The sequence below is a fragment of the Odocoileus virginianus genome, chromosome 19 (assembly GCF_023699985.2).
Source record: "Odocoileus virginianus isolate 20LAN1187 ecotype Illinois chromosome 19, Ovbor_1.2, whole genome shotgun sequence".
NCBI lineage: Eukaryota > Metazoa > Chordata > Mammalia > Artiodactyla > Cervidae > Odocoileus > Odocoileus virginianus.
The window spans coordinates 42,673,934-42,687,666 of record NC_069692.1 but is presented as its reverse complement, the minus strand read 5'-3'; the positions used below and the strand labels follow the sequence as shown (position 1 = coordinate 42,687,666).

Here is a 13,733-nt window from a genome sequence, read left to right as displayed (position 1 = left end):
AGGTGCTGAGTAAACGGGCTGGAAGGGTAAGAGGGGTGTAATTACTGCTGAGAAAATGGGGGTCAGAGAGGTCAAGGGAGCGGGCCAGAGACAGCACTGAGCGTCAGGCCCCGACTTCCAGGGCTCCCCCCAGACTACCGACGCCCCAACTATGGCCACAAAAGACATATCACCCCACACCAAGGGATGAAGACGTGTTTTGCTTTTTACATTAAAATGTCTGGCAGCGTGGTGAACAGTAAGGAAGAAGGATGCACTGTCACACCCGTATCACTGCATGAAATCTCAAGTCAACCCTTCTTCGCTTAGGAGCTTCGAAAACAGAATTTGAACGTGATTCTCCCACAGAGAACGATACTCTCGTGATTTTTTCTCCTTAAGCACATCACTTAAATACAGTGTGAAAATATTCTGGGGTTTGTTCCATGTAAATATAGGTGTATGACTTAGATGTCAAGAACGAAAAGACACTACACAGTAATCCCTGCTGCTGAACCAACAGGCTCTCACACAGGGAGGAGAGGCCCTCCCGCGAGGCGCCGGCGGGGAGCAGGCCTCACCTCCCGGCCCCGCTCCGTCTCGGGCGCGGCCCCGGCCAGCTCCACGGCCTGCTCGTTCTGCACACTCTGCAAGCCCGTCTGCCCGCGGGACTGGCGCTCCTTCCTGTCCGTGGGCTCTGGCACCGGCTCCTCCATGTCACAGTTCTCCTCTTCTTCTTCCTGCATCTGCAAGGAAATCAAAAAGCATTCAAGGCTCTGAGGGGAGAGGTGAAGTGAGGGCCCCTCTCCTCACCGAGAGGAGCCTGCAGGGAGGGCATCAGCCACAAACCGAGAACTGCTTGGCGCTATCGCCTGCTCGTGGTAAAGTATCCTAAGACAGAGTCCAGCGAGAAGATGGTACTCTTTTCTCATCATTATTACTTTAACAGAGGACAAGGCAGATCCGCCGTGATACCTGAGGCTGGAGGCCTTGGTCAGCAGGTGCGTCCTTTTCTGAGCTTTCCTCACTGGCATCTTTGTCCCTGTCGGCCGAGGACAGTGGCTCCTCTGCGTCCTCTTCAGGGTGATCGGCAGCAGCCCGGTCCCCGTCATCAGCGCCGGTATCCATCTCTTCCTCTCCCTCCTCCGCCGTGTCATCTTCACCGTGGCCTCCCTCAGGCTGGGGTTGACCCCGACCTTCGTCCTGATCAGCCTCAGTCTCTTCCTCTATGTCCTCAGCTTCATGACCTGCTTCTTCAGTATCCTTTGGGTGCTCTTTAATTTCCAAAGGATTCTCTTCTGGACAGATGAGACAAAAGAACGAACGCAGAATTTAAAAACTAAACAATATGATTTCTTAAGATGAGATATAGTTATACAAGCATCTTTTTATTACTCTCAAACCAGAAGCTGGCAAACTATGGTCCATGGGCCAAATCTGGCCATCTACATATTTCTGCGAGTAGTTATGCTGGAACACCACTGCATCCAATTGTTCACCGATGTGTCTACTCCATCCGTTTTGTGTTACATATGGCTGACTTCACGCTACAAGAGCAGAACTGAGGATTTGCGATTGTGTTGCAGTTTATGACTGGCAAAGACTGATCTGTTTATTATCTGACGACCCCTTCACAGAAGAACTTAGCTACATCTGCTCTTCACTATACTTATATATTGTATGCAACTGTTTGGATATCCATTAAAAATCCAAAAAGCTACCACAACAATAGGAATACTTTAGAACAGACAGGAAATGCTACTCTAATTTTCAATTATCATTAGGAATAACTGATGGACGTCATTCATTCCTTACCACACACAACATATATTCAAATGGGAACAATCCTATTTGAAAAAGTTTTTTTAAAACAGCTTTTCTATAATTTGGATAAGAAATCAATTACTTTGTTAGTAAATAATTCTTTAAAATAATTGTTTCTTCAGAATCAGAAAAAACTAGTGGTTATCATTGTGGCGGGGGCGGGGGGGGTAACATAGGAGCAGCAGGTGTGAGGTACAGACTGGTGATGTAAGATAGGGCCAAGGATGTACTGTGTAACACAAGGACCTTAGCCAGTATTTTGCAGTAACTGTAAATGAAAAGAACTGTATAAAGATAACTTTTTCACAGTAACTGCTCCTTAGTTTATATACATAGTAGCTTAAAATGAGCCTGGGTATTTTCCTCAGGCAAAATAGCTTATTAGAGTCTCAGTGAACTTTAATTTTATGCTTGCTTGACTGTTGAATTTAAGGTTGAAATAAGTGTCCAGTATTATAAGGTAATGAAAGCACCTTAAAAGCAACAACTTATACGATGCTTAAAAAGGAGAACTAGAGATTCACTGGGCAAAGAATGTTCTAAGCACAGGTTATCAAATACCTTAAATGTGAAAAAGGCATTTCACGTTTATGAGAGCCATATGCGCACCTCCTATACTTAAGAGACGTTAATATCTTGCCACAGGTGTGTCAAATCTGTCACTTGTACTTAAGGAATAAAATAGTTCTGGACACAGCTGTCAGGGTCCTGATGTCTCTGCTCTTCCTACTTCCTCAGAGCTCATAACCTGAAGTTACCATTAATTACTTCTGTGTTTTCAGACATTTGATGCATCCATAACCAATATATAGTACTATATCTTTTAGCAAATTTTCATATAAATAGTACCTCTCATTTATTCTTTTGTAATTTGCTCTTTTTGTTCTGACATGGTGTGTTTTTAACAGCTTTCTAGATACGTAACTGCCTCACTGGGAAGCCGAGTGAGGCTGCTGCGACCTTCCTGTCCGGTTACGCATCGTGACAGGGTCTCTGTCACAGCAGCCTCACCCACACCCCCTCCCAACTCCAGAGAGCACTCCCTGAGGGAGTCACACGCAGAGGGAACAGTAGGTGACAGAAGCACTGGCTTACTGTTGTGCCAAGTGAGTTTTCCTGGGATTATTCAATTTCACTTCCCATCATGATTTCATATTTCAGCCTAAACACACAATATAAGCACAACAATCAGTAACTGTCCTAGGAGGCAATTCCCTGGCAGTCCAGTGGTTAGGACTTGGCGTTTTCACTGCAGCTGCCCAGGTTCAATTCCTGGCCAGGGAACTAAGATCCAGCAAGCTGCGTGGTATAGTCAGAAATAATTAATTAAACAAAACTTTCACAGGAAAGCTCATAAGCGGGCTCTACAAGAGGGCTGGCGCTGCCTGGCCTGCACAGTGATTGTATCAACCCGTGAGAGGGGCCCACGATGCCGCTGTAGGGAGGCAGAACCATGCTGCCGGCACCGCCCGGACAGCGGCTGAGAGGCACAGGACAGGCAACTGCAGAGACCGAGGCCTGCTGGGTACCAGCGTCAGGCCCACTCGGAGGAGAAATGCAACAAAGACAAGCAGGCGACCTTGTCAAGCCGGAACTACACTCATCAGGCATGGTAACGAGCTGGCCATGACGCTGGCCTGGAAAGCAATCAGTTACTGCTCACTGTCAGGGACTTTCAACAGGCCCTTTATGCTTTAAGACACACCTTCTCCATCTTCACGGTCACTGTCCCCATCACCGTCGTGGTCTTCACTGTCTAAGTTCAAGTCATCCGGAAGGTCCAAGGCCTCGGGTTCGGGCAGCTTTTCCTCGCTGCCATGGTAAGGATCTACCTCGTTCTCATCGTAGTCCCTCTTTGGGCAACGGAGAGATCAGGAAAAATAAAAGTAAACTTGAGAACAACATTCACACGTAATGAGCTCTGAACACAGCTGACTCCTGAACAGCACAGGTTTGAGTGGTGAAGCCCACGGACACAGACTGCTTCTGTGGATCTTTTTCAATGAACGTGCCATGACACCAGGCAGACGTGTGGCTGTCACGGACCCGAGGCTCAGAGCCCCCGGACGCAGAGGGCCAGCCATAAGGTTACACGCAGGTCTCCAGCCCTGCAGGTGCCCACACCGCTCAAGGGCCACCTGTCCTTCTGCTGAGAGAACACAACGTCTCTGCTCTCAGATCACCAGCACACACTGGGATTTTACCAGGAGGCTTACAACTTTCACGTTGGAATGTCAGCTTTCACTGTTTGTGCACATTCTCCATGGATAGGAGGTGCTGTGTTACCTAATCTCAAACAGGATGTGGAAGTTAATGGAAAAAATATGCAAAAGGACTGTGGGTTTTAGTTTCTAAACTGCAACATGAGTCCCAGCAGCACAAAGCTCATCTCATCGGTAACAGTGGCTAGATACTTCATGTTCAGCTAAGAGGCTCTATGGCACATTCCTTTATGAGGTGGTGGGGAAACAAATGATAAGTAGGAGAAATGCGTCCTGAGACACCCCGGGAGCTTGCGCTGCACGGCCCTGGCCTTGAGTGAGAAGAGCAGGTGGGCTTTGAACCCTCATCACCTCATCTATTTGTTCATTAATTTTTTCTTGGTCTCGTCCATCGTCATCAGCTTCTGCTTCTTCCTTTTCCTCCTTCTTATCTTGTTGGCTTTTCTTTCTGTTTGACTTGCCAGCATCTAGGTTGTCATCTTTAGCAACAAGTTCAGAATCTTCCTAAATATCAGAGGAAGAAAAAACAGATCATCATCTCTCTCAACCTAAAACAGTGCTTTCACCTTACTGTCTAACGCAGCTCCCAGACACGTGCTAGGCCAATCCCATGGAGCCATCCAGCAGACGGCGTACCCATCACCCTGCAGGGGCCAGGCAGGACAGCGCAGGCGGCGGCCGAGACAGCAGTGGGAGCAGCAGGGCGGAGGGGTGTATCACACCCAGCCCTGGGGGCCCTAAGCTCAGGGCTGGGGAAGGGCAGTGACCACTGAAGTATCCCATCTATACTTCCCTCCTCCATAACACAAAGGATGCGGCAGGTCAGGCTACTCCTTGAGCCCTGAATATAATCAAAAATCTAGATTGCAGAAAAAAAACAGAAAAGCAGAGACAGAAGAAAAACCAAAACAGAAAGAAAGCCATGACCGACAGGGAGTGGCAGCGGGTAGGATGACTGCCCCCTCTCTTCGTGGGGACACAGTGATGGGGGAATCTTCTACTTACCTCGTCCATCCCTGGTCCTGTTTCTTCAGTCTTACTGTCTTCCTCCTCATCTTCATCGTCGTCATCACCCCAAAGCCTCTCGTCTAGTTTGTCAGCCTCCTCGCCATTCAGATCGCCCATCTGTTTGTCGAGGTCTCTGGTCTCACTGTCTGAGTTTTCATCATCCTCTTCTGAAAGGGAAGGCACGGAGCTCAGTTTGGCAGATCCCCAGACTAATCTGTTCCTGGGTGTGTGGGAGAAGCAGGGACCCGGCCAGGATCCTGCCTGGGATGTGCGGCCTAATTCTGCAGAACACCCTACAGGCAGATGTTTTTAGATGTCCTGAAGCGCTCCTGCTGTGCCTACAGACTGGAGAAGAAAGGAGGTCTGGGATGTGGGGTGGTGGAGGACTGTAAGCAGGGTGGTAGAACGGCTGTCAGCGCGTCCATTCTGGTGCTGGCAGAGTTCATTATGCGACCCAGCAACCTCACTGGATTTTGGTTTCTTACCTGGGAAATAATCAAGGGTGGTCTACAATATCTCCACGGTTCCTCCCTATCTCCAACCTATTCTATGCCAATGATTCTATCTAACATCTCAAATCATGTGTCTCGATCAATTAACTAGAATTTTCTCTCCTTGCTCAAATAACCAGACTTTTCTTTCCTTTGTATTTGATCAAGGTCTGCTTTGACAAAGTTTATACCCTTATACTTACTTAAGGCATGCATACCTCCTTCTACTCAGAGGTTAGCTATCATTTCTTAAAATAACACACTGTATTTCAAATTAAGCTTTGGACAGACATTTAGGTCAACAGTTGAATTATGGTAATAACATGACAGGTAATAATGTGCTGTAAGAAATCATTATCAAATAATTTTCATAAGTTAAGTGAAAAAAGCAGACTATAGAACTATTCATGGTCTCTGTGTGTGTGTATGTGAATATATATGCAATAAATGGAAATACCCCAAAATTAGGTGATTTGGGTGACAGGTACAATGGTATTGATTTGGCTTCTGCATTTTTATTCCAAATCATCTACAACAAATGTCTACTGATTTTGCAATTAGAAAAAAACGCATATACATTTTTAAAAAAAAGCCTCTCCAGAACAATTCAACTTGGGCTGAGAGCCAGGCTCGGTGAGGGTGCGTCTCGCTGCTCTCCCCAAAGGACACTGCGGGTCACTCATCTGCACATGCAGCAGCCAGAACATCAGGGCCAGTGCCTCAGTTTACTCAGAGCAGGACCTCCGCAAGGAGCTGGAGACACCCGACACGCTGGCATACACACAGCAGACGCTGATGCTTCCACCGCAGTCACGCAGAGTAACCAACTTGCTCCAAGAGCATATGCTAGGCTACTTATTGGGAACATGTGGTTTCCTGGAGAAAATATTCACTTTTCAAAAGCAAGAACGAAGTGGCAGATAATCTCAAACCTTGTTCTTCCAGCTCCCCATCATGCATTTTCCCATCAAAGTCTTCTGACATCTCAATGGCATTATCCTCGCCCTTAATGTCTGATTTTGAGTCAGGATCTTCTTTATCCTTTTCTTGACCCTTCTGAAATGTATCTTCTGCCTAAATAAAAAAGCATTATAGAAACGTAAATGAACATAATGTTACTAATGTTTATTCAGCTCTAAATAGAATATAAATATGTAAATGCCAAGGTCAATGGTATAAAATTTTCTGTGGGGAGAGAAAAAAGAACCAATAGAGAAAATACACATGATTTGTGACTTGCTTTAATACTTCTGTTAACTAATTTCTAGTTTTTTGCATTCGCTGTTAGAGAATATAGACTTTTATTGAGGTTTCCTTCATGTGAAATTTTTTTATTCCAAACATATTTTAAAAGTCTATGTATTCTTTATGTAGGATAAAAAAAAATTCACTTACTATACTGCATATAAGTTTAATATCTTGTCACTTTGATCTCTCATAGACATTACCTAACTGTGAATGTAATTCCCCCCTCCTCTACTTCCTTTTTTATCTTTTTATTTGAAGTACAGTTGATTTACAATGTTATGTTAGTTTCAGATGTATAGCAAAGTGATTCAGATACTCACACTTCTTCAGATCATTTTCTAAGTTATCACACGATACTGAATACAGTTCCTGTGTTATACAGTAGGGCCTTGCTGCTTATCTGTTTTATATATAGTAGTGTGTATCTGCTAATCCCAAACTCCTAATTTATCCCTCCCCCAGTAAATGCAATTTTCTTCACTCTTTCTTAAACTACATATTCCTACACATTCTGTATTACATCTTGGGCAAAAGACTCAGATTGCTATCTCTTCCATTACGGTTGAATTTTAAAAGTCCTTTTTTAAGATACAAAAGTAACACAATCTCATATAAAAATTTCTAAGCCAAACAAAAAGAGTATGTTTCCCTGGCACCCCCATCCTCCAAAATTCCCAAAGAAAATACCACTGGTGATGTTCTGGCACATCTTTTTATCTATAAGTATACCAACAGACACTTAGAAATATAATATATACAGTATATATCAATACCTGTCTCCGAGCATTTTTTTTAAACAAGGGATCATTCTTTACAAACTGCTGTGCAATCTGTTTTTTCTAAGTTAAAAAATATGTCCTAGATATATTTCCATGTTGATACTTAGAAACTTATCTCATTATGTTTAATTATAGTATTGCTCTGCATAAACAGTATCATTCAAAAATAATTCCTTCCTGATGAAGATATGGATGCTTTCACAATTTTCACTAGTGTAAATAATGCTGCAGTAAACATTTTTGTATAAACACACTCCCTCATACACATACTTATCTTGGGGCCTTATGAGATTTCTGTGAGAAAACATGGAACTCCTAGACCAAAGAACACAAAGCGTTTAAAAGCTATTGGATACTGCCGAATTCTTCGGAAAGTTTTTTATCCTACTTAATAATGTTTTTCTGCAATGGATTTGAACTTTTCTATTAGGTTTCTTTTACTTTATTTTTCTTCCTCATTAACAGAGTACTGGGTGCTAATTAAGTTAAATTTGACAAATACAGAAAGGCCAATACATACACACACATGGACACACACACACACTCTGTACATTAGAGCTCTACCACACAAATGCGAGCATTACTCTTTTGGTTTTTTATATCTTTCCAATTTTCCCTTCAAAGGAAGAGAGGAAATCTGGATTGGTTTGTTCCTCTGTTTTTAATAGGTATGACCATATCGTAAATAGAAATTTATGGACTGCTTTAAATTTAGAATACAGGTGATAAAACGAAATTCCACTCTCTCTTCTATCTTCAAGTCACAGTTGATTAATCTAATGACTAAATGACTAAAAGTATGTTTAAAAAAAAAAATCCAAATCAGATTGGAATTTTACAAAGTAAAACAAGAATCCTAGTCCAAAGCATCTAAATATTTCAAAAGCATTATTGATTTCAACTAAAAAAGATACAGATATTTAAAATTTGAACATGTCAAAGACATACAACAATAAAACCTATTAATAACAAACACTGGCACTGTTGTTTAATGTAATCGTTACATAAAATAGCCAAACTTTTTGTCCTTAAATGAACTACTACCAAAAGTGTTCTCTAGAAAATCAGCAAAAATATTCCCATTTAAAATAAAAAATTAAAAAAAAATAAAATAAAAAATTTTTAAACTATTTCCTTCCCAAATTGTAGGTACAACCAATGACCAAGCTACCAGTATCCTTTCTATTGCCTTCAAGCTTTTAATTTACAGCCACTCCCTAAACTCCAGTTTTCTTAAGGTACCTAAATCAGTCTGAAAACCATGAACCTAGTAGGAAAAACATTCAAATGTGTAATTTAAATACTGGAAAAGGAGTGTATGCTTCTGCATCCAATTTACATATTTCATGGCCATGAAAACATACCTGTTCTTCATTTTCTATCTGATCACTCACATCCTTCATGCCCTCGCCTTCTCCAATGCCTCCTCCCTCGTAGTCATGGAACTCAGTAGCCCCCTCTCCTGCTGAATCTTCCATAAACTCTTTGGGCAGGCAAAATCCCTTGAAAATAGAGTGAACATTAAGTACAAATGCAATAAAGAAGTGATTCCCAGTCCTGCTGCAGGGAAAAATACCCTACATAAATGATAAATTCTTTTCTAGCTCAGTATTTTACATCTGATGGAAGGACAGGAGACTTTTTGACATTCTTTTCTTCCTTGGTGATAAGTTATTAGGCAGTTTCAAAGCTTGATATCAGATTTAATATACGAGGTTTTGACTGTGGAAGCCTCTGGTATGTAGTAACCTGTCATTCGGCCAATAGAAAAATCTGAATGAGGTATATACTAGGATGGTATTTAAGGAGCAAATCAACAGGGGTGCGGAGGGAGAGTAAACCCTTCCAGTGTCTACATCCCAAAAGGCTTTTGTCCTTCTTTATCTACTTCCCAAATCAGCAAGCCAGAGAGGAAAGAGAGAAGACAAGTGCCCGTGAGGTATAGCAACTTGAAAGCACTTAAGTGCGAGAATTCATTTTCTTTCATTAAGGAAAATTCTGTGTGATGTTCCTCAAACCAAGTCACGGTGTATGCGTGCGTGTGTGGCTACATTGCTTCAGTCGTGTCTGACTCTGCAATCCTAAGGACCACAGCCCGCCAGGCTCCTCTGTCCATGGGAGTCTCCAGCAAGAACACTGGAGTGGGTTGCTATGCCCTCCTCCAGGGGATCTTCCCAGTCCGGGGATCTGCCTGTCACCTCAGTCTGGGCTGTCTGCTGCCAGGGCACTTGGCCACCCTTACGGCATGGGGCCTGGAGATACAGCAACACTTGTGAAGAGTTAACAAAACTGTGTTTCATGTCGGAAGACGGCCTAGAAATAAGTATCAAAAACTAGTGTGAGGGCTGAAATTGACTAAAAAAAGAAGCAGAAGAAAATAATGGCTCTCAATCAGAAATTCTACCAGAGAAAAGTATAAGCTATCAAGATATTTGTCAATCTGAGGATGAGAATGTACTACGAATAAGCTGACAACAAGGCCAAGATCCAAGACCAATAAACACTGTGTCTGAGTTACACAGATTATAGAAGATATTACACAGATACATAGAAGTTACACAGCCTTCTATGGATTAAGCGCTTTAATCACAACCTAGACCTATTAACTTAGCACTGCATCTCATCTATTTTCAAGTTCCCTCAGCATGCCTGAGAGAGAACAGGAATACAGTACAGACACTTAAAAAATTAAGGGAAAGGGAAACTCACTTTCAGGACATGTATTTTTAGAAAGGTGACTGGAAAATACATTTTGGTTAAAATAGTGAGGGAAAGAAAAGCTACGTACTCCAGTATTCTTGCCTGGAGAATCCTGTGGAGAGAGGAGCCTGGTGGATAGTCCATGGGATCACACAGAGTCAGACAAGACTGAGCACCTAAGACTTTCTCACACTATTTTAAAGAAATATGTTTAGATGCATGAAGAGTAAGTCATAAAAGGAGGAAGATTCAGACGTCCTTCCACAGGGCACATCACTGCTGCAGCTGAGACACATGCTAAGCTCACAGCACTCTGCTTTTATCAGGACCACTTCTACCCCCACAACCCCATCCGTAAACACACACAGGTCTGACAGGCCACAGTCATTCTAGAACCTGTCAGACCACAGCAATGGAGCAAGTGGACAATCATAGCTGACCCAAGTCTCGGGGCACCCTCAACATACCGTCCTGTCCCTGCCTTCTGCAGGCAGTGTTCCCTCCAGAAGTGATGGGATGTAAGACTGGCTCAGTGCCCATCAGATAGAGGGGGCAAATCTGAGACTCATTCCTTTACTCAATAAAGGCACACACTTATCCTCTAGAGACAAGGGCTTGCCTCCCCATTTTTTTTTAACCATTTGTAGTATTTTAGATACTCAAAACTAAGAGCTTTTGACTGTTTACAGGAAGCCTAAACCTGACCTTCAGTTTGGAAATTCCTATCTTCATCAAGTGCATCCTACCTGTACCATATTTAGACTCAGGAAAGATCTGAAAATACTAGGGACATTAAAAGAAAAAACTGAACAAAAAAACTACATACTTAGTTGAAGGTGGTACTCACAAAAATGCAAGTCTCATTTTACAAACGAGGAAACTGAGGCTACGAGACTCACTCACTCTGAGTCTCGGAACCAGATGGACCTGTGACTGGCCTTACCATGGCATGCTGAGTCTGTTAGATCTGTCTGCTGCTCCTGAATTCCAAGGGTAGGGTCTACAGTCTCAACAATATCAATGCTTTTCACAGCATTGGGATCATGGCTGAATGAAGGAATGCCTTCCCTATTAAAGATGCCCACCTCTCTTAACTTTAAGAGCCCCATTACCATTTCATGAGTAAGTATAGATGACTTAACAACTTAATAGCATTAAAGTGAAGTTGCTCAGTTGTGTCTGACTCTTTGCAACCCTATGGACTGTAGCCCACCAGGCTCCTCCGTCCATGGGATTTTCCAGGCAAGCATACTGGAGTGGGTTGCCATTTTCTTCTCCAGGGGATATTCCTGACCCAGAGATCGAACTCAGATCTCCCACATTGCAGGCAGACTCTTTACCCTGTGAGCCACCAGGGCTAATAGAATTAAGGATTCATTTATCCTACAGGTCTAGCTCAGAGTTATCAGAAGACTTCAAATTGGAGACAAAGAGAGAAGGGTATGAACAGAAAGCAACAGCCTTTAGATGGACTCTCTAGTCTAGGGAACTCCCCCCGTGAGGGACCTGATTTTAGTAGAAACTAAAGTAGAGACTTTAGTACAAACAAGCTTAGTAAAAGAAGAACAAACAAAGCCATAAGAAATTCACAGGGAGGGCAAATCACCTCCTGCTATTTGTGAAGGTTCGGAATAACAGCCCATCAAACCAAACATTGACGGGTATGGAATACTCCATGGAAACAGTCCTTACCTTCTGGGCAAGCTCCGTGAAGATCTGGGCGAGCACAGAGAGCAGCTTCGCAGTGCTGCGGTGAGTCGCCAAAGACATGGTCAGGAGGAAGAGGACGAGGTCGGAGTACCTGGACAGCATGGGCACCAGGCGCGCCAGCAGGCGGCAGGACTGGGTGACGAGCTGGGGGCAGAGCGGAGTGAGAGGCCCGCTCACACCAGGTCCCCTCCGGGGGAGCCAGCTGAGTGCGCTACATGTCACTAACGGTGCGCCGCGGCCACACACAGGCACACCACACGTGCCCCCTGCGACTTCCTCCTCGTTCACACAGATTCTCACAGCGCTACACTCCAAATTCCTAGTGACGTAAGTCACTTGTTAACATCGAGTTAACAAGGCTCTTTAGCTTCTAAAAAAAGTATGTTTATAAACAAATTCTGCTGGGATTCAAGTTCGCACTGGAATCAATGCAAGAGAATAACACACAAGTCTTACAAAGTAAGCTGTTTCTCTGGACTTAGGGAGATGACAATGTCATCCTCTCCTGGCTTACTGAAGGGAAAGGGGGTTGCCTGATATGGCCAGTGATCCTTAGTTATGGCGGTAACATCCACCACTAACATCAAACAAGTATGTGTTTGGATCATACATCAAGGAGTATGTGATTAGGATATGAAAGAATTCTAGGTACGTCAACCCTAGATACTCTAGACTGCCATCATCTTTGCACTTACAATTGTAATCCTTAGCAAGTAAGCTCTAAGTTTTCCAAAGTTTGTCAGTGAGGTCTACATGCACAAAAAGGTCAAATTCTTAAGTGATTCTGCCAAGGAGGCCTGCTTTGGGACCGGTATGTGCAGCGAGCTGAAACCCCGCTGGCTCTGCTCAGCCCACATGGACAGTGAGAAGCCTGTAAGGATCTCTGGTTACCGTGTGCCTGGCTGCTGAACCGTCCTCGCCGGATGACTTCAGCCTCTCCACCAGCTCAGAGACCGTGGAAATGATTCTCTGCACATGCAACGTGCTCACGTCGGCCCAGAAGTCCTCCTCCAGGAGTTTCGTGAGGTGTCCTAACTGCAGGCTCTCGAAGCCTGCAGCCTCTTTCATTCACAGAAAAGAACAACACGGTGAATAACAGAATAAAACTCTCCTCCTCTCATTCATCCAATAATTATTCCAACATTTGTCCTTAGATATTTAAAATAATCACCAAATTAAAAAATCAAGTAAGAAACTAGTATTTTCCTGGTTCTAGACATACCATCTTCTTCTTGGGGTCTTGCCTGGTCAGCGCTCTCCTCTTTTTTTTGACTGTTTCTTTCTGCTAAATTCTGAATGGCACAAAGGATGGCCCGGATGGCGGTTTCCATTTGCTCTGAAAAATCCTCTACAAACCCTTCATCCAGAATTTGGTTTCCTAGTAAAACAACATGGTGCAGAACAAATTTTTACAACTCAATCACTGGTTTCAGTGCCTCTGGAAATTACTAACAATCCTCTGTCATTTTAACAAACAGCCACCAGCCAAGCAGTAGCTGAGGCTGAGTCACTGTCCAGCTGTGCTGGGTGTAAAGAACGAGATACACCCCTGGCGCAGATAAACCTACAAGGTTATTTCCTTCTGTTAAAACAACTTTGCTGAAAGAATGCCAAAACTATGAAAACAGTTAAGATGGAGTGTATAAACACCAACTGAATCCAAACAGGATTTCCAGCCTAAAAGAGAACTTTCTGGAACAGCCGGTGAGCCGCGGCTGTCTCCCTACTCGTGTGCTATAAAGTAATGTGATGGCAACCCAGAGGCAAGGTGC

General features: G+C 43.6%; 1 protein-coding gene across 2 annotated transcripts in view; it reads right to left on the bottom strand.

The window, feature by feature from the left end:
• The window catches only part of MDN1 (midasin AAA ATPase 1), a 138,352-nt gene that overhangs the window by 12,390 nt on the left and 112,229 nt on the right, over nt 1-13,733 (bottom strand). For both annotated transcript variants that reach the window (XM_070450115.1, XM_070450116.1), the window contains exons 81-90: nt 13,184-13,339; nt 12,853-13,022; nt 11,944-12,105; nt 8,916-9,053; nt 6,457-6,598; nt 5,031-5,200; nt 4,377-4,529; nt 3,509-3,656; nt 955-1,277; nt 561-725 (exon numbers count right to left, since the gene is read on the bottom strand). In XM_070450115.1, the coding sequence (XP_070306216.1) occupies nt 561-725; nt 955-1,277; nt 3,509-3,656; nt 4,377-4,529; nt 5,031-5,200; nt 6,457-6,598; nt 8,916-9,053; nt 11,944-12,105; nt 12,853-13,022; nt 13,184-13,339 (1,727 nt within the window). The remainder of the gene's footprint in view (nt 1-560; nt 726-954; nt 1,278-3,508; nt 3,657-4,376; nt 4,530-5,030; nt 5,201-6,456; nt 6,599-8,915; nt 9,054-11,943; nt 12,106-12,852; nt 13,023-13,183; nt 13,340-13,733) is intronic.